At 38.2% G+C, this 18,090-nt stretch overlaps 1 protein-coding gene across 7 annotated transcripts in view; it reads left to right on the forward strand.

Annotated features, from left to right (window-relative positions):
• Arfip1 (ARF interacting protein 1) overlaps positions 1 to 18,090 on the forward strand; it is a 118,877-nt gene that overhangs the window by 37,417 nt on the left and 63,370 nt on the right. For 6 of the 7 annotated variants that reach the window (XM_026384715.2, XM_026384721.2, XM_026384719.2 and 3 more), the window contains one exon: positions 17,268 to 17,369. In XM_026384715.2, coding sequence (XP_026240500.1) covers positions 17,268 to 17,369 — 102 coding nt within the window. Of the gene's footprint in view, positions 1 to 15,079; positions 15,244 to 17,267; positions 17,370 to 18,090 lie in introns of all 7 variants that reach the window. The other variant, XM_026384716.2, reaches the window with a different exon arrangement.

Genomic DNA, 18,090 nt, shown 5'->3' on the forward strand with positions numbered 1-18,090 from the left:
TTATTTTATTTGTCTTTATGTGGTGCTGAGGATCGAATCCAGCGCCTCGAACATGCTAGGTAAGCACTCTACTGCTGAGCCACAACCCCAGACCCCAACTTTTGTCATCTAATTTTGGGAAATTTTTAGTCATTAGTTCTTCAAATATCTTTCTGTGCCTTATACTCCCTCCACCTCTTATATTTCAGTTACACATATGTTGGTCCATTTAATGTCATCTAATAAGTCTCTCAATCTCTTTTTTTCTTCAGTCTACTTTACTCTTTGTTCTTCATGTTGGATAATTTGTTTTGATTTGTCTTTACCCTTTCCTCTGTCATTTCCATTTGGATGTTAAGTCTAGTTATTTTTTTAAAATATTAATTCGTAAGTCTTAGGTGGACACAATATCGTTATTTTACATTTACGTGGTGCTAAGGATTGAACCCAGTGCCTCATGCTAGGTGAGCATTCTACCAATTAGCCACAACCCCAGCCCTAGTAATTTTTTTTTTTTTATTGGTCGTTCATAACATTACATAGTTCTTAATACATCATATTACACGGTTTGATTCAAGTGGATTATGAACTCCCGCTTTTACCCCGTATACAAATTGCTGTATCACATCAGTTACCCTTCCATTGATTGACATATTGCCTTTCTAGTGTCTGATGTATTCTGCTGTCTGTCCTATTGTCTACTATCCCCCCTCCCCTCCCCTCCCCTCCCCTCCCCTTTTCTCTCTCTACCCCTTCTACTGTAAATCATTTCTTCCATTTGTATTCTCTTGTCTTACCCCTCCTTTCCTCTTATATGACATTTTGTATAACCCTGAGGATCGCCTTCCATTTCCATGCAATTTCCCTTCTCACTCCCTTTCCCTCCCACCTCTCATCCCTGTTTACTGTAAATATTCTTCTCAAGCTCTTCGTCCCTACCCTGTCCTTGTTTACACCCCTTATATCAAAGGAGTCATTTGGTATTTGTTTTTTAAAGATTGACTAGCTTCAGTTAGCATAATCTGCTCTAATGCCATCCATTTCCCTCCAAATTCTATGATTTTGTCATTTTTTAATGCAGAGTAATACTCCATAGTGTATAAATGCCACATTTTTTTTATCCATTCATCTATTGAAGGGCATCTAGGCTGGTTCCACAGTCTTGCTATCGTGAATTGAGCTGCTATGAACATCGATGTAGCAGTGTCCCTGTAGCATGCTCTTGTTAGGGCTTTAGGGAATAGACCGAGAAGGGGAATAGCTGGGTCAAATGGTGGTTCCATTCCCAGCTTTCCGAGAAATCTCCATACTGCTTTCCAAATTGGCTGCACCAATTTGCAGTCCCACCAGCAATGAACAAGAGTGCCCTTTTCCCCGCATCCTCTCCAGCACTTATTGTTGTTTGACTTCCTAATGGCTGCCAGTCTTACTGGAGTGAGATGGTATCTTAGGGTAGTTTTGATTTGCATTTCTCTGACTGCTAGCGATGGTGAGCATTGTTTCATGTACTTGTTGATTGATTGTATGTCCTCCTCTGAGAAGTGTCTGTTCAGGTCCTTGGCCCATTTATTGATTGGGTTATTTGTTATCTTATTGTCTAATTTTTTGAGTTCTTTGTATATTCTGGTTATTAGGGCTCTATCTGAAGTGTGTGGAGTAAAGATTTGTTCCCAGGATGTAGGCTCCCTGTTTATCTCTCTTATTGTTTCTTTTGCTGAGAAAAAACTTTTTAGTTTGAGTAAGTCCCATTTGTTGATTCTATTTGTTAACTCTAGCGCTATGGGTGTCCTATTGAGGAATTTGGAGCCCGATCCCACAGCGTGTAGATCATAACCAACTTTTTCTTCTATCAGATGCCGTGTCTCTGATTTAATATCAAGCTCCTTGATCCATTTTGAGTTAACTTTTGTGCACGGCGAGAGATAGGGATTCAGATTCATTTTGGTGCAAATGGATTTCCAGTTTTCCCAGCACCATTTGTTGAAGATGCTATCCTTCCTCCATTGCATGCTTTTAGCCCCTTTATCAAATATAAGATAGTTGTAGTTTTGTGGATTGGTTACTGTGTCCTCTATTCTGTACCACTGGTCCACCCGCCTGTTTTGGTACCAGTACCATGCTGTTTTTGTTACTATTGCTCTGTAGTATAGTTTGAAGTCTGGTATCGCTATACCGCCTGATTCACACTTCCTGCTTAGTATTGTTTTTGCTATTCTGGGTCTTTTATTATTCCATATGAATTTCATGATTCTTTTATCTATTTCTACAAGATATGCTGTTGGGATTTTGATTGGCATTGCATTGAACTTATAGAGAACTTTTGGTAATATCGCCATTTTGATGATGTTAGTTCTGCCTATCCATGAGCAGGGTATGTTTTTCCATCTTCTAAGGTCTTCTTCTATGTCTTTCTTTAGGGTTCTGTAATTTTCATTGTATAAATCTTTCACCTCTTTTGTTAGGTTGATTCCCAAGTATTTTATTTTTTGGGGGGATATTGTGAATGGAGTAGTTGTCCTCATTTCCGTTTCAGAGGATTTGTCGCTGATATACAGGAATGCCTTTGATTTATGCGTGTTGATCTTATATCCGGCCACTTTGCTGAATTCATTTATTAGCTCTAATAGCTTCTTTGTAGACCCTTTTGGGTCTGCTAGGTATAGAATCATATCATCTGCAAATAGTGATAATTTAAGTTCTTCTTTTCCTATTTTTATGCCTTTAATTTCTTTTGACTGTCTAATTGCTCTGGCCAGTGTTTCGAGGACTATGTTGAACAGAAGTGGTGAGAGAGGGCATCCCTGTCTTGTACCAGATCTTAGAGGGAATGCCTTCAATTTTTCTCCATTCAGAATGATGCTGGCCTGTGGCTTATCATAGATTGCTTTTACAATGTTGAGGTATGATCCTGTTATCCCTAATTTTTCTAGCGTTTTGAACATAAAGGGATGCTGTACTTTGTCAAATGCTTTTTCTGCATCTATTGAGATGATCATATGGTTCTTATTTTTAAGTCTATTGATGTGGTGAATAACATTTATTGATTTCCGTATATTAAACCAGCCTTGCATCCCAGGGATGAATCCTACTTGATCATGATGTATAATTTTTTTGATATGTATTTGAATCCGATTCGCCAGAATTTTATTGAGGATTTTTGCGTCAAGGTTCATTAGAGATATTGGTCTGTAGTTTTCCTTCTTTGATGTGTCTTTGTCTGGTTTCGGAATCAGGGTGATGTTGGCCTCATAGAATGAATTTGGAAGTTCTCCCTCTTTTTCTATTTCCTGAAATAGCTTGAAAAGTATTGGTGTTAGATCCTCTTTAAAGGTTTTGTAAAACTCTGCTGTATACCCATCCGGTCCTGGGCTTTTCTTAGTTGGTAGTCTTTTGATGGTTTCTTCTATTTCCTCTATTGTTATTGGTCTGTTTAGGTTGTCTATATCCTCCTGGCTCAATCTGGGCAGATCATAGGACTCAAGGAATTTATCTATGCCTTCACTATCTTCTATTTTATTGGAGTATAAGGATTCAAAGTAATTTCTGATTATCTTCTGTATTTCTGAAGTGTCTGTTGTGATATTGCCTTTTTCATCCCATATGCTAGTAATTTGGGTTCTCTCTCTTCTTCTCTTCGTTAGCATGGCTAAGGGTCTGTCAATTTTATTTATTTTTTCAAAGAACCAGCTTTTAGTTTTGTCAATTTTTTCAATTGTTTCTTTTGTTTCAATTTCATTAATTTCAGCTCTGATTTTAATTATTTCTTGCCTTCTACTTCTTTTGCTGTTGTTTTGCTCTTCTTTTTCTAGGATTTTGAGATGAAGTATGAGATCATTTATTTTTTGGTTTTTTCTTTTTTTGAGGAATGAACTCCAAGCAATGAATTTTCCTCTTAGAACTGCTTTCAATGTGTCCCATAGATTCCGATATGTTGTGTCTGTGTTTTCATTTAACTCTAGGAATTTTTTAATTTCCTCCTTGATGTCTTCTAAAACCCATTGATCACTCAGCAACCTATTGTTCATTCTCCAGGTGATGCTTGATTTTTCCTTTCTTCTTTTATCATTGATTTTCAGTTTCATTCCATTATGATCAGATAAGATGCATGGTATTATCTCTACCCCTTTGTATTGTCTAAGAGTTGCCCTGTGACATAGTATATGGTCTATTTTTGAGAAGGTTCCATGTGCTGCTGAGAAAAAAGTGTAGCTACTTGATGTTGGGTGGTATAGTCTATATATGTCAATTAAGTCTAGGTTGTTAATTGTGTTATTGAGTTCTATAGTTTCCTTATTTAACTTTTGTTTGGAAGATCTGTCCAGTGGTGAGAGAGGTGTGTTGAAGTCTCCCATGATTATTGTATGTTGGTCTATTAGACTCTTGAACTTGAGAAGAGTTTGCTTGATGAACACAGCTGCACCATTATTTGGGGCATATATATTTATGATTGTTATGTCTTGTTGGTGTATGGTTCCCTTGAGCAGTATGAAGTGTCCTTCTATATCCCTTTTGATTAGCTTTGGCTTGAAATCTATTTTATTAGATATGAGTATGGACACTCCTGCTTGTTTCCGCGGTCCATATGAGTGATATGATTTTTCCCAACCTTTCACCTTCAGTCTATGTATATCTTTTCCTATCAAATGCGTCTCCTGTAGACAGCATATTGTTGGGTCTTGTTTTTTGATCCATTCTACTAGCCTGTGTCTCTTAATTGGTGAGTTTAAGCCATTAACATTTAGGGTTATTATTGAGATATGGTTTGTTCTTCTATCCATATTTGTTTATTGATGTTACTAAACCTGATTTGTTATCCTCTTTGACTACTTTCCCCCCTTTACTGTCCTACCTCCCATTGTTGGTTTTCAATATTATTTTCCATTTCCTCTTCCTGTAATGTTTTGCCAAGGATTTTTTGAAGAGATGGTTTTCTAGCTGCGAATTCTTTTAACTTTTGTTTATTGTGGAAGGTTTTAATTTCATCTTCTAACCTGAAGCTTAATTTCGCCGGATACACGATTCTTGGTTGGAGCCCATTGTCTTTCAGTGTTTGAAATATGTTATTCCAGGATCTTCTAGCTTTCAGAGTCTGTATTGAGAGATCAGCTGTTATCCTGATTGGTTTACCCCTAAATGTAATCTGCTTTCTTTCTCTTGCAGCTTTTAAAATTCTCTCCTTATTCTGTATGTTGGACATCTTCATTATAATGTGTCTAGGTGTGGATCTCTTATGATTTTGCACATTCGGCGTCCTGTAGGCTTCTAGGATTTGGGATTCTGTCTCAATCTTCAATTCTGGGAAGTTTTCTCGTATTATTTCACTGAATAGACTGTTTATTCCTTTGGAATGGAGCTCTGTGCCTTCCTGTATCCCAATGACTCTTAAATTTGGTCTTTTGATATTATCCCATAATTCTTGGATGTTCTGCTCATGGTTTCTTAGCAGACTTGCTGAGCTGTCTATGTTCTTTTCCAGTTGAAATACTTTGTCTTCATTGTCTGATGTTCTCTCTTCTAAGTGATCTACTCTGCTGGTAGTATTCTCAATTGAGTTTTTAAGTTGGTTTATTGTTTCCTGCATTTCTAGAATTTCTATTTGTTTGTTTTTTATTACCTCTATCTCCCTGTGAAATTGATCTTTTACTTCCTGGATTTGTTTGTCAATGTGATCTTTCATTGTCTGATTTTGCTGTCTCATGTCTTCCTTGAGACTCCAGATCATCTGAAGCATATATATCCTGAACTCTTTATCTGATATTCCATCTGTTGCAGCTATTACCTCTTCTAAAGTTGAGTTGACCTGCATTGCTTGTGGTCCTTTCTTTCCTTGTCTTTTCATACTGCTCGCGTTTCTTTCTGCTTGGTGCAACTGTTGTGTTTTGAAATTTACCCCCTATTTATTTATGTTGCTCTTGTATACTTGAAAAGTCTCCCTTGCAGGTGCGGGCGGCGGCTGTGCCCCTACTCCAATTGGGGTGACGTGTCTACCACGCTGGCGGCTCTCTGGGCCTGTTCCGGGAGTGGAAGGCGGCTCTGCTCTGTCCCTATTCCAATTGGGGTGTCGTGACTACAATGCTGGCAGGTCGCTGGGCCTGTTCCGGGCGTGGGCGGTGGGCTTGGCTGGCGGGATTCCACCTAATGGCAGTCCCTAACCTCCCTGCTTGCTAATTAATGGCTTCTCTGAGGCGCCACGCCTTCTGTAGCTGCGGGGCAGGCCGCGCGAATCAGTTGGCCTGGATCTCCGGGGTCCTGCTGCTGGCTGTTTTGATGTTGCAAGCTGTTGGAGAGTGGTGGTGTATTCTTCAGCTTTCCCGGATGGTGGCCGCTGACTGCCTGGATGGAGTGTCCGCTGTTTTGATGTTGCACTCTGAAGGAGAGTGGCGGTGTATCCTTCAGCTTTCCCGGATGGTGGCCGCTGACTGCCTCGGTGGAGTGTCCGCTGTGGGGGATGGGACTGTACCGCTTCCTTCCCCTTCTGAGATCCCGTGCTCGGCCCAAGGGTCCGTGTGGGCTTGGCTGGTGGGATTCCACCTAATGGCCTTCCCTAACCTCCCTGCTTGCTAATTAATGGCTTCACTGAGGCGCCACGCCTTCTGTAGCCGCAGGGCAGGCTACGCGAATCAGTTGGCCTGGATCTCCGGGGCCCTGCTGCAGGCTGCTCCCTAGTAATTTTTTTAAATTGTATTTTTCAGTTCTAGAATTTCCTTTTTTGGGGGGGCGGTACTAGAAATTGAATTCAAGGACATTTTGCCGCACAGCCATATCCTCATCCCTTTTAAAAAATTAATTTATCTTTTATTTTGAGACCAGTTCATGAGAAGTTGCTTAGGACTTCTCTAAGTTGCTGAAGCTGGCTTTGATCTTGCATCCTCCTGCCTCAGCCTCCCAAGCTGCTGGGATTATAGTCATGTACCACTGCACATGGCCTGGAATTTTTATTTGGATCATTTCTATTGGTTATATTTCTGTACTTGAATTTTTCTTTTCCTTCAGTGCTTGGATTTGAACTCAAAGCCTCACACATGGTAGGCAAGTGTTTTACCACTGAGCTATATCCCAGCCCTGAGATATTTTTCCCACTGATATTTTTGTTCGTTGAAACTACTTCATTTTATTTGTTGAAAGTTGTTAAATAGCTTCTTTAAAATCTTTGTTGTTTTCAATGTCGGTTCATCTCAGAATCAGCCTAGATTGATTTTGTTTTTCTATGTGTTTTATTTTCTTGTCTCATTACATGTCTAGCAGTTTTTAATTGTATTCTGAACATTGTGAACATTAATGTGTGGAGATTGTAGATTGGTTGTTTTTCCCAAATGATAGTTTCCTTTGATTTAGTGGTAATTTTCTTACCTGGGCTTACATTACAAACTGTTTCTTGATGGCACATCTAGTCTTAGTTCAGATCTTTTCTCATTAGCTGAGGTCATTTGAGTCTGTTCTACCCAGTCAAGTTAAAGGGTTGTCAGAGATGTGGGTAGGCAGTTTGGGATCCTCAGAATTCTCTTTTCCCTTCACTTTTCCTTGACTTAACTTTTCCTCAGACTCCCCTGTAGGAAGACTTTTGCTAATTCTTTTTACTCCCTGACTATTGCTGGGTGTACAGCATAGAGTATTTAGCTTTAGACTAAAAGCCGAGAGGATTGAAACTGACTCTCATAGCTCCCTGTCTCCCTCCTCCAAGTGAGCATGCACTTCCCACCAGAGTTGCTGCTTTCCTTTACCTTTTAGTGCCTTAAAGCAATTGTTTTTAAAAGTATGTGAAGTTTGTATGGTTTTTGTTTATTTTTTTATTTTTTTTTTGGTTTGGGTTTTGTTTTTTTGCAGGGTGGGGAGATTTAGTAGTATCTTGGTCCATTAGTGTGCAACAGAAACCTTTTTTTAAAACCTGTCCTCAGAAACTTCCTGTTAAGGTTTTTCTCCTAACTTTGGAGGTTTTCCTCCTAAGATTCCTTTGCTAATTCTTCCTCATTTCCCCATTTCTTAGGGCTTGAGGTATCCCAGAGCTCAGTCTTCAGACCCCCTTTCTACCTATATCAATTCTTCAAGGCAAGGGTCAGGCCAAAGACATGCTAGTACATTTACATATTGTCTACAGCTGCTTTTGGACTACAACAGCAAAATCGAGTAGAATTTTGCAACAGAGAATCTTTGGTACATAGAGCCTAAGATATTTACTCCTTGATCTTTCATAGAAAAAGCATGTTGACTTCTTGGTCTAGGTGATCTCGTCCAGTCAGAGATTTAAATGCCATTTATACACTGTTGTCTTTTACATTTCTTTTTCCCAGCTTCAAGCTTTCCCCGCCCCCCCTGGGATTTTATGTGCAATAGCTTACTTACCTTTTCCACTTTAATGTACAGTAGGCTTATAAACCATAGTAAGTTCTGAATTAAATCCTTGATATTTCCCCTATATTGTGCTCCTCCATGAGTCTTACCTGGGTCTGTTGATGGCAATTCCATCTTTTTCAGCCCAGACCCCTAGAGTTATTCTTGGCCTCATTTTGTTTTGTTTTTAAGAGAGAGATTTCACATCTCTTTTAAGGAGTTCCTATTGGCTCTAGCCTCAGCATGCATCTGGAATCAGATCAGTCTGTGTATCTCCAGCCACTGTCACTCTACTCCAGTAGAATCATTTACCTAGATTACTCCAATAGCTTCCTAATTGCTGTCCTTCCTTCTGCCTTTGTTCAACTGTTGTTTAACACAGGAGCAAAAGTACAGTCCTTTTGAAACACAAATCAGATTGTTTTATCCTACTATTCAGAACACTTAGATGGCTTCTCATTTCACTCAGAATAAAATCCACAGTTCTTCTGATGGTCTCTAAACCTACAGTATTCTTCCTACTGACTGTCTCTGACATTTGATACTATTCTTCCCCTCAAACCAAACAGCTTTCTTGTCTTTCCATGAAAGGTTGAGCATGATCCCATCTCTTGGTATTTGTACCCACTATTCCCTCTGCATGGAGTGCTGTATTCCTACATGCCTTTATGACTCACTCCGCCACTTTATTCAGGTCTCACAAAGTATAATACCACTTCTGAGATTTTCCTTGATTACCCTATCAAGAGCAAGCATGAGCTTGTGTGTATGTGCTTCTATCTGTGTATATGTATGTACACATATCTGTATACACACACACATCCATTAACGTTTATGACTGATGTATATGCTTGTTTGTTTCCCCAAATATGATTTTTATTGGGTGGAAGGGTGGTACTGGGGATTGAACCCTGGGGCACTTTACCACTGAGCCACATCCCAGCCGTTTTTATTTTTTATGTTTCAGACACAATTTTATTAAGTTGCGTAGGGCCTCTCTGAATTGCTGAGGCTGGCCTCAAACTTGGGATCCTCCTGCTTTAGCCTCCCAAGTTGCTGGGATTACAGGTGTGCATCACCATGCCCAGTCCCAAATAGGATTTAAGCTTTATGAGTATAGGGGGTTTTGTTCATTTTGATCATCATTGTCCTGTGAGTCTGAAATTCTGCCTAACACATTATAGAGCACAAGAAATTAGTTGAATAGATTTATGAATGATAATTCACCGTTCTAATCAAGTTACTTAAAAATTTCCAGAATATACCGTTTCAAAAATTTTTTTAAAAGAAAAAATAAAATTCCAGAGTACACTGGACTGTTTCCACTCTGCTCCCTCTCTTCATTCCTTCTGTTGAGTCTCTCATTCACTGCAGCAGTGTCAGCCTATTACTTTCAGCTTGAATGTCACCTCTGATTAGTTTCCCTCTTACTGATTAACACATTGTTAATATAAATGCTTTCCTCTCAGAGCTCACCATACTGAATTATAATTATTTTTTACCTGCCAAAACTTTAAGTTCCCTGAAGGCAGAGAACTGATTTATATTTCTATTATATCTTCTGCACATTGTCTAGAAGGTAGTAAGCACATAGTGAAATACCAACTGTTTTTAGAAGGATGAAAGAAAATAATTTTGCAGTTTGAAAAAGTGATGATAACTTGATAGCTTGATATCTTTCTGATTGGAATAGAGACCAAATACTGGTGTCATTTCCTTCTCCTTCTCCCCTCTCTCTTTTTATAAAGAAACACATGTATTTCTACTGGCTGGTATACTTACAAATCACACAAAGATACATATTTATTTTTAAAATAAAGACTTGAAAATGAAACCAATTCATCAAATTTTTACCAAAGTATGACAAGAAATCTTTTATGCAAAAAATAAAAATTGATGCAGAAATAACCCTCAACTTTTCTAATATCTTAAAAATCACATTAATTCTATAATAGACTATTTCTAAATATAGAATTTTAATTGTTCCTTGCCCATTTCTGTCATGCTTACAATAAAAAGTGCTCCAAGTGTAATTAATGGAATTATTACATTTAAAACTTTTTCTTCATATAAAAGATAACAATCACTTCATTTTTTTAAAAAATTTATTATTACCATACACTAATTTTTTTTAAACTTCTTTTTTTTTGAGAGAGAGAAAGAGAGAGAATTTTAATATTTATTTTTTAGTTTTCGGCGGACACATCATCTTTGTTTGTATGTGGTGCTGAGGATCGAACCCAGGCCGCACGCATGCCAGGCGAGCGCGCTACCGCTTGAGCCACATCCCCAGCCCCACAATCACTTCATATATTAATTTTCTACTTTATATTGTACTAAAATTACATTAAAGAACTACTTGATGTATCATCATGACATAATACCTTAGGCACATTCTTTGATATTCACATCTACCTTAATGTATATGTCACAGTCCATTTAAATAAATTTTCTAGTAGATATCAAATGATCTAATAACATAGCACTACTCTTTTTAAGAGCAAATATTGAGGTTTTATTATGACTGCCTTTGGGAAATACACTGAATTTTAAAAACACATCACTCATGGTACCTGACGTTGATTCTTCATTTATTTTTTTGAGAGTCCCTCCTACCCCCTGCCTTTGGATGTATTGGGAATTGACCCCAGGGATGTGCTATCACTGAGCCATATCCCCAGACTTGTTTTTGCTATTTAGAGATAGGATCTCCCTAAGTTACAAGGGCTGGTCTCAAACTTGCCATCCTCCTGCCTGAGCCTCTGGAGCCACTGGGATTATAGGCATGTGCCAACACACCCAGCTTGAGTCTCTACCTACCCAATGGTGCTTAATGACTGAGCCACATCTCTAGAGCTTTTAATTTTTTATTTTGAGACAGGGTCTTGCTAAGTTGCTTAGGGCCTTACTAAATTGCTGAGGCTGGCTTTGAATTTGTGATCCTCCCATCTCAGCCTCAGGAGCTACTAGGATTATAGTCGTGAGTCACGGTACCTGGTGACTCTCTACTTTTAAATACAACATTTATTTTACTACAAAATGAAGAAAAAATAAAAAGTGTTCTTTTATCCAGTGAAGAAGAATTATGAGAAGAGAAATAATAATACTTCAATGCTGATTATATTTTATAGAACTTAAAAATTCAGTTTTCACTGTTCTGCTGTTGTTATGTTTGTATGTGAGGTGTCCCTCAAAAGCTCACATGTGGGACCATGCAAGAAAGTTCAGAGAAGAAATGATTGGGTTGTTAGAGTCTTAACCCAATCAGGGAGTTAATCCCCTAGTAGGGAATTAATCCCCTAGTAGGGATTAATTCAGTGGTAACTGAAGTGGTGGGGTGTGGCTGGAGGAGGTGAGAATTGGGGGCATGGCTTTGGGGTATATATTTTGTATCTGGCCAGTGGAGTCTCCCTCTGCTTTCTGATCATCATGTGAACTGGGTCTCTCTGCCACACTCTTGCACCATGATGTCCTGCCTCACCTTGAGCCCCAAGGAATGGAGACAACTTTCCGTGGACTACGACCTCTGAAATCGTGAGCCTTTGAATAAACTTATCCTCCTCTACAATTGTTCTGGTCAGGTCTTTTAGTTGCAGCAGATAAATAGATCACTAAAATAGCTATAGCTTTTTATTTAATAATATAAACAAAATGTTGAGAGTCTTACAAGATGATGACTTTGGCTTGGAGTATCATTCAGTGGTCAAGTACATGATCAGCATGTGCAAAGCCTTGGGTTAAATCCCCAGCACCCCCCCAAAAAAAATTATGATTACAATTAAAAGCTTTGAACCAGGAGGCTGGGAATTTAGCTTAGGGGTAGAACACTTGCCTACCATGTGTGAGGTGCTGGTTTTGACTCTAGCACTGCAAAAAAAAAAAAAAAAAAAAAAAGTTTGGAACTGGAACAGTATGATAAATCTAATGGCAACCTCTTAAACTCCATTTTAAGTTATCTCTGCTTTCAAATAACACTTTAAAATGTTCTCATATAACCAGATTATGATTGCCGTCATCAGCTTAGGGATATTTTTTCAGTGTTCAAAGTTATAATGTTTGGCATCAGAAAGGATATTGGCATCAAAAAATGTGTTGGAATCACTTTTGATTTGTGAATTAAAAATTAAAAATCTAGAACTAGCGCCAGTGGTTCTGTGACAGGGTAAATATTCCCCTTCGAGTAATGTTTGCTTCACAATTAAAGTAATATTTTTATTTTTCCCTCAGAGTTTATTAAGGAAAAGAAATTACAAACCACAATTTTTTTTTTCAGTTGAGGTGAAAAAAACTGCTTCATAAGTTCATATGTTGTAAAAGCCACTGCTTGAGAGGGAAGACACCAAATGTATATCTCTTATTTTCAAGGCACAGAAACTTAATTCCAGTAACCACAAGTAATCTGACTGAAGTAGTAGTAAGAAAGTCAGAATATCAAAATAATCTAAAAAACCAAGACTGTTAAGTGAGGCAGGTTAGAGTGATAGTCAGCTCTGGGTTGCTGGGACAGTATAGCTGACAAGAACAACTGAAGAGGAGGGAAAGTTTATTTTGGCTCATGATTTCAAAGATTTGGTGCATGGTGCGCTGACCCTCTTCCTCTGGGCCCAAGGTGAGATTTATTAACATATAATAGGTTTATTAACATATAGGATTTAACATATAATAGGTTGATAATTTTGGAAAGGCATCCAGAGGGAAGTTGCTCAGAATGTGGCAGCCAGAAGCAGGAAGAGGGAGAAGGGGGGAAGAGGCCTGAAGGAAGATACATTCTTCCAGGGCACACCCCAAGTGACCTACCACCTCTAGCCACACCCCACCTGCCTACAGTTACCACCCCGTCACCTGTCCATTTAAACTAGGACTGACTGATGAGGTTTCAGCTGTCACCATTCAGTCATTTTACCTCCAGCCATTCCTGCATTAACACAGGAGCTTTGGGGGGACATCTCATATCCAAGCCATAGCAGTCTCTTCACCACTTTTTAATAACATTAAGACATTATTTCATTGTCATTGTTGTCACACTGGCCCTGCGCCCAAGAATTGGTAGGTAAAACTGCTCATGTCTTAGCAGGAATCAAGGCAGTTGGACCAAGATGAATTACTAGTCATATTCTTTTCACCATTATAAACTTTCAGTAAAGAAAAATACCAGTCCCCTTTAAGAATGACTTGGATGGAGCAGAAAACTTTTTATTAAGTCTTTTAAATATTCTGTTTGACAAAATGAGAAGTATCCTTACAGCATTCCTGCTGCATGCCAAAAGCTCAGCAGTTGCCTAGAAGACATGTGTGATTATGTTCTGAGCTAGCTGGGTTTTTGTTTTTAATGAAATATCATCTTTTTACTTGGAAAAATAACATAAAAGCAAACTATGACTATATTTAGATTTGGATGTTTGAGAGACACATTTTGGAAAACCTGTTACTTCAAGTTAAATCATGGACAGTGTTAACAGTGATCAAATTCAAGATTTCAAGCAAAAATTTGGGCAATTTGTTTGGTTTCCCTCTACTTAAAGATTTTTTTTTGAGAGCATATATAACAAATAGGACTTTTTAATATAAGGAATGTGTCAGTATTTGAAAGATCTGCACAACTCAGAACCAGAATTTTCAAAAATGACCATTGTATGATGATACCAAATTATGCACATATGGAAGATTCATTCAGAAGACAAAGAAGACCAATGGATTTTAATGTAGCAGAATATAAAAAGTCCTTTGATATGCTTCTATATTTCATATTATGCTTAGGTTTAAGAAAGTACCACTTATAAAGTTTTGGTATAATATCAAAGAAGAATATCCAGTTATTTTGAGGAGACATAGTCATGAACCAGATTTTTATTCACATAATTTTGTCAAAACACATACTGCAACAAATTTAATGAAAAAGTAGATATGAAAATCCAACTGTCTCCTTATAAAGGCAGATATTAATTTGCAAAAGTATAAAAGAGTGCTATTTGTCTCACTAAATTTTTGTAGTTTTGGAAAGCAGTTATTTTTTATTAAAGGATTTATTAACATATAATAGTTTGATAATTGTTTCTTTAAATGGATTAATAAATATTTATAAAGTCCTCAGCATTAATGCTAGATAGTAAATATTGATAGATATAATCCACATAAACAGAAGTTTTTTGAGGTCTTTAATGATTTTTAAGAATGTAAGAGGATTTTGAGACCAAAGTTTGAGAATTGCTATTTCTATGTAGTGCTGAGATTATTTTCCGTCAAAACTTCTGACACTTTACAGCATCTTTTCATAGAGTACAACATATCATGCTTCAGCTGGATATAACAACTGTATCTTTGTTATTTTAATCTTCATTTTTCTTGTTACCCTGCCTTTACTACTTCTGCCGTTATATAGCAGGTCTCATACATCTCGTATACTTTTGCAGGGGGGAAGTCCCCAGCCCACCACCCAACCATACTTGCCATGTGTACCCCCACTTAGATTTTACAAAAAAGAGGATCCTGTGTGCATAAGTTAAGGTGAAGAGACCAGCTCCACCAGCCCCCCTGGTGGCAAAAAAGGAGAGCTGCCCATGTTGTGGCATTCAACCTAGGGGTTTTGGAAGTGGCAATGGTCTCCCGTGGTGATTCTTGTCCCCTGGCAGCCAATTGAGGGTGAAATGTCCAAATGTGTGTTTAAGATTCTATGGGATTATTTTTATTTTGTGTAACATTTTGTGTATACACACACACACACACACTCTCTCTCTCTCTCTCTCTCTCTCTCCCCAACACATACCAAATGGAGAGAGAGACATAGATCTGTCCTGTTTCTGGATGAAGCACCATGCACTGGCTGAGAAGCTGAACCCTGTTTCTGGGAGCTGTGGTGATAAGCTGGCCCTCCAGGCCTGAGAACCTGCTCTTCCATGGTCGTGCCAGTCTAATTTTGAGATGCACAGGTTTGGAGATGTAAGGGCCATTTATTCCCTTGGGCAGTCCTTGTCATGTGAGGAAAGGACTCCCATAAGTTGGGAGGCCTTTGGAAGGTACTTGTGAACATTGTGTCCCTGTAGAGGTGCTGTGTAGTGAGGACATAGGGATTCTTTTCCTGCGGATTAAGGGAGGCTGTCAAAGCTTGTGGTGTTGCTGTCCGAGGTATTCTGAGGTGTGTTCTTGGACTGTCTATCAGTGCTCAGGACTAGGAAGCTGCTGTCTGTTCATGTCATATCAGGTCATGACCTACTGAGGGTGACAGACTGCAGTGTGCAGTGGCTGGGTGGTTGAGCAGTAGGAGGTATTTGGAAGGAGCCACAGTCTCCCTATTGGCAAGAGGTTGGCTGGTTCTGAGCGGAAGGGACATCCACCTCACAGGACCTGTCTTTTCAGGGAGTCTCACACTGAAGTCCTGTCAGATCTCCACCTGCCCAGGCTTCTGGAAATAGAGGGGATGGGAATTTTTTAGACTGGGGAGAACCATGGGGAGTCAGATCTTTTCACTGAGGTCCCAACAGTTAATCTCTTAAAAAAAAAATATTACAGAGAATACTTGAAGAACCTCTTAATATTTTGGGCAGTAGATTCTAGTCTGTAGGGTAAATACACACACACACACACACACACACACACACGTTTATTTTAGTTATTGAGCCTGGTTTTGGCAATTCTGTGCAGTGCAGTTGGGATAGCAGCTAGATTTAGATGTGAGCATTACAACAAACATATTCTGGTAGTTTCTGATTCTCTCCTTAACAGATGTTTCTATCAAGACCTTTATTCTAGTGAGTACTATGATTAAAATTGGGGGTATATGTGTATAAAGTCATTATGATTTTTAAAAAAGGTCGGGGTTGGGAGAGAAGGAGGTGCTTGTTCTCTGTGAGAAGTTGAATAAATGACTTAGTTTATTTACTCAGTTTTAAAAATTTTAGTGGGAGAAAATAATTTTCAAGATCTTTAAAAACCTGAAATTGTCCCTATAATTTGTAGTCATACAGTTTTTTAAAAAATCACAATTGGGTCAAAAGAATATTACCAACTGTAATTGATATTCTGTTATTGGTTATTCTCTGAAAGAAGTTTTTATTTCCTGCAATTATAAAGTTAAGGAATATTTTGATTTTGTTACTTAAAGTTGGTATAAAACTTAATTCTCCACATACAGAGATTTAAAATTTTTTTGTTATGTCAGGAAGATTATTTTCTTTTCTCAAAAGTTCACTTAGAAGCCCTCTAGATAACAACAGAAAAAATAGAGCCACTGTGGTGAGTTAACAACCAAATTTAACTTTGTATAATATTTTATCAGCTTGTAAGTGGTAGTCTATTATAACACTATTTAAGAGACACAGATAGTGCCTGCTCTCCTGGTAACTGTAACAAGTAATTCTTTTTTTTTTTTTCTTTTGGTACTGGGGATTGAACCCAGAGGCACTTAACACTGAGCCACACCTCCAGCCCTTTTTTCAATATTTTTAAATTTAGAGACAGTCTTGCCAAGTCACTTGAGTTGCTGAGGCTGGTTTTGAACTCCCAAGCCAGTAGGATTACAGGAGTGTGCCATTGGGTGTGGCAAGTAACTCATTCTTTTTTTTTTTTTTTTTTTAAGAGAGAGAGAGAGAGAGAGAGAGAGAGAGAGAGAGAGAGAGAATTTTTTAATACATTTTTTTTAGTTCTCAGCGGACACAACATCTTTGGTATGTGGTGCTGAGGATCAAACCTGGGCCACACGCATGCCAGGCGAGCGCGCTACCGCTTGAGCCACCGCTTGAGCCACCGCTTGAGCCACATCCCCAGCCCCAAGAAATTTAGGTTGGGATGAAAACAGCCCCATGCATTTTTAATTGTATTACTGTCATGTTTATTATTATTGCATTTATAAAAATGAATTAATAAACTTGTGACTAGTAAATGCTATAAACATGAATATTGTCTTATGAATATTTACCTTTTATGATTTGGTATTATGTCTTTTTTTTTTTTTTTTTTTTGTAAAGGAGTCTACCATGGCTCAAGAGTCTCCCAAAAATTCAGCAGCAGAAATTCCAGTGACCAGTAATGGAGAAGTTGATGATTCTCATGAACATGGCTTTAATAGGGTAAGAATACTTTTCTTTCTGTTAATGCAAAGAATCATGATAAGTCTTTAAACGTTTCGATGAAAAGTAACAGAACTTTAGCCAGTATGGTGGCACATACCTGTAATCCCAGCAACTTGGAGGCAGAGGCCAGGGGATCATAACCTTCAGGCCAGCCTCAGCAATTAGCAAGGCCATTTCTCAAAACAAAAAATAAAAGGGCTGGTAGTGCAACTCCTTGGTAGAATGCCCCAGGGTTCAGTCCCCTATATCCAGCTCCCCCACCAAACCAAAACAAAACAAAACCCCCAAAAACTAATAGAGGCATTTTTCTTAAATTGGTTTCCATCAATAATTTATTTTATTTTAGGGGTGTCTAGGTTGGCCATGGTGTGATTTGTCATGGTTAAGCTCCAGGGCCATAAGCTTTGATGTTTATTTCAGTAATTGACCAGAATGAAAGCGTGTGTTTGATTAACATATAACTTTATAAAACTACTTAATTTTATTTGTCATAAGAAAAATATTAAATATATATTATCCTTTTAAAATTTGACATTGTTTAATTTCTTTTCTGTATGTCATTAATACATTAATTCCTAAGTAGCTGCTCCTGATTTTGCTGTTCACTTTCTAAAGTGGTTTCCTTGACTCAGACAAATTAAAACTTTGGATATTTTTTGTTTGTTCATCTGACTGTTTTAGAGGTGGGATATTAGGTATTGAATCCAGGGCCATATGC

This window comes from Urocitellus parryii, chromosome 10 (assembly GCF_045843805.1).
Source record: "Urocitellus parryii isolate mUroPar1 chromosome 10, mUroPar1.hap1, whole genome shotgun sequence".
Lineage (NCBI taxonomy): Eukaryota > Metazoa > Chordata > Mammalia > Rodentia > Sciuridae > Urocitellus > Urocitellus parryii.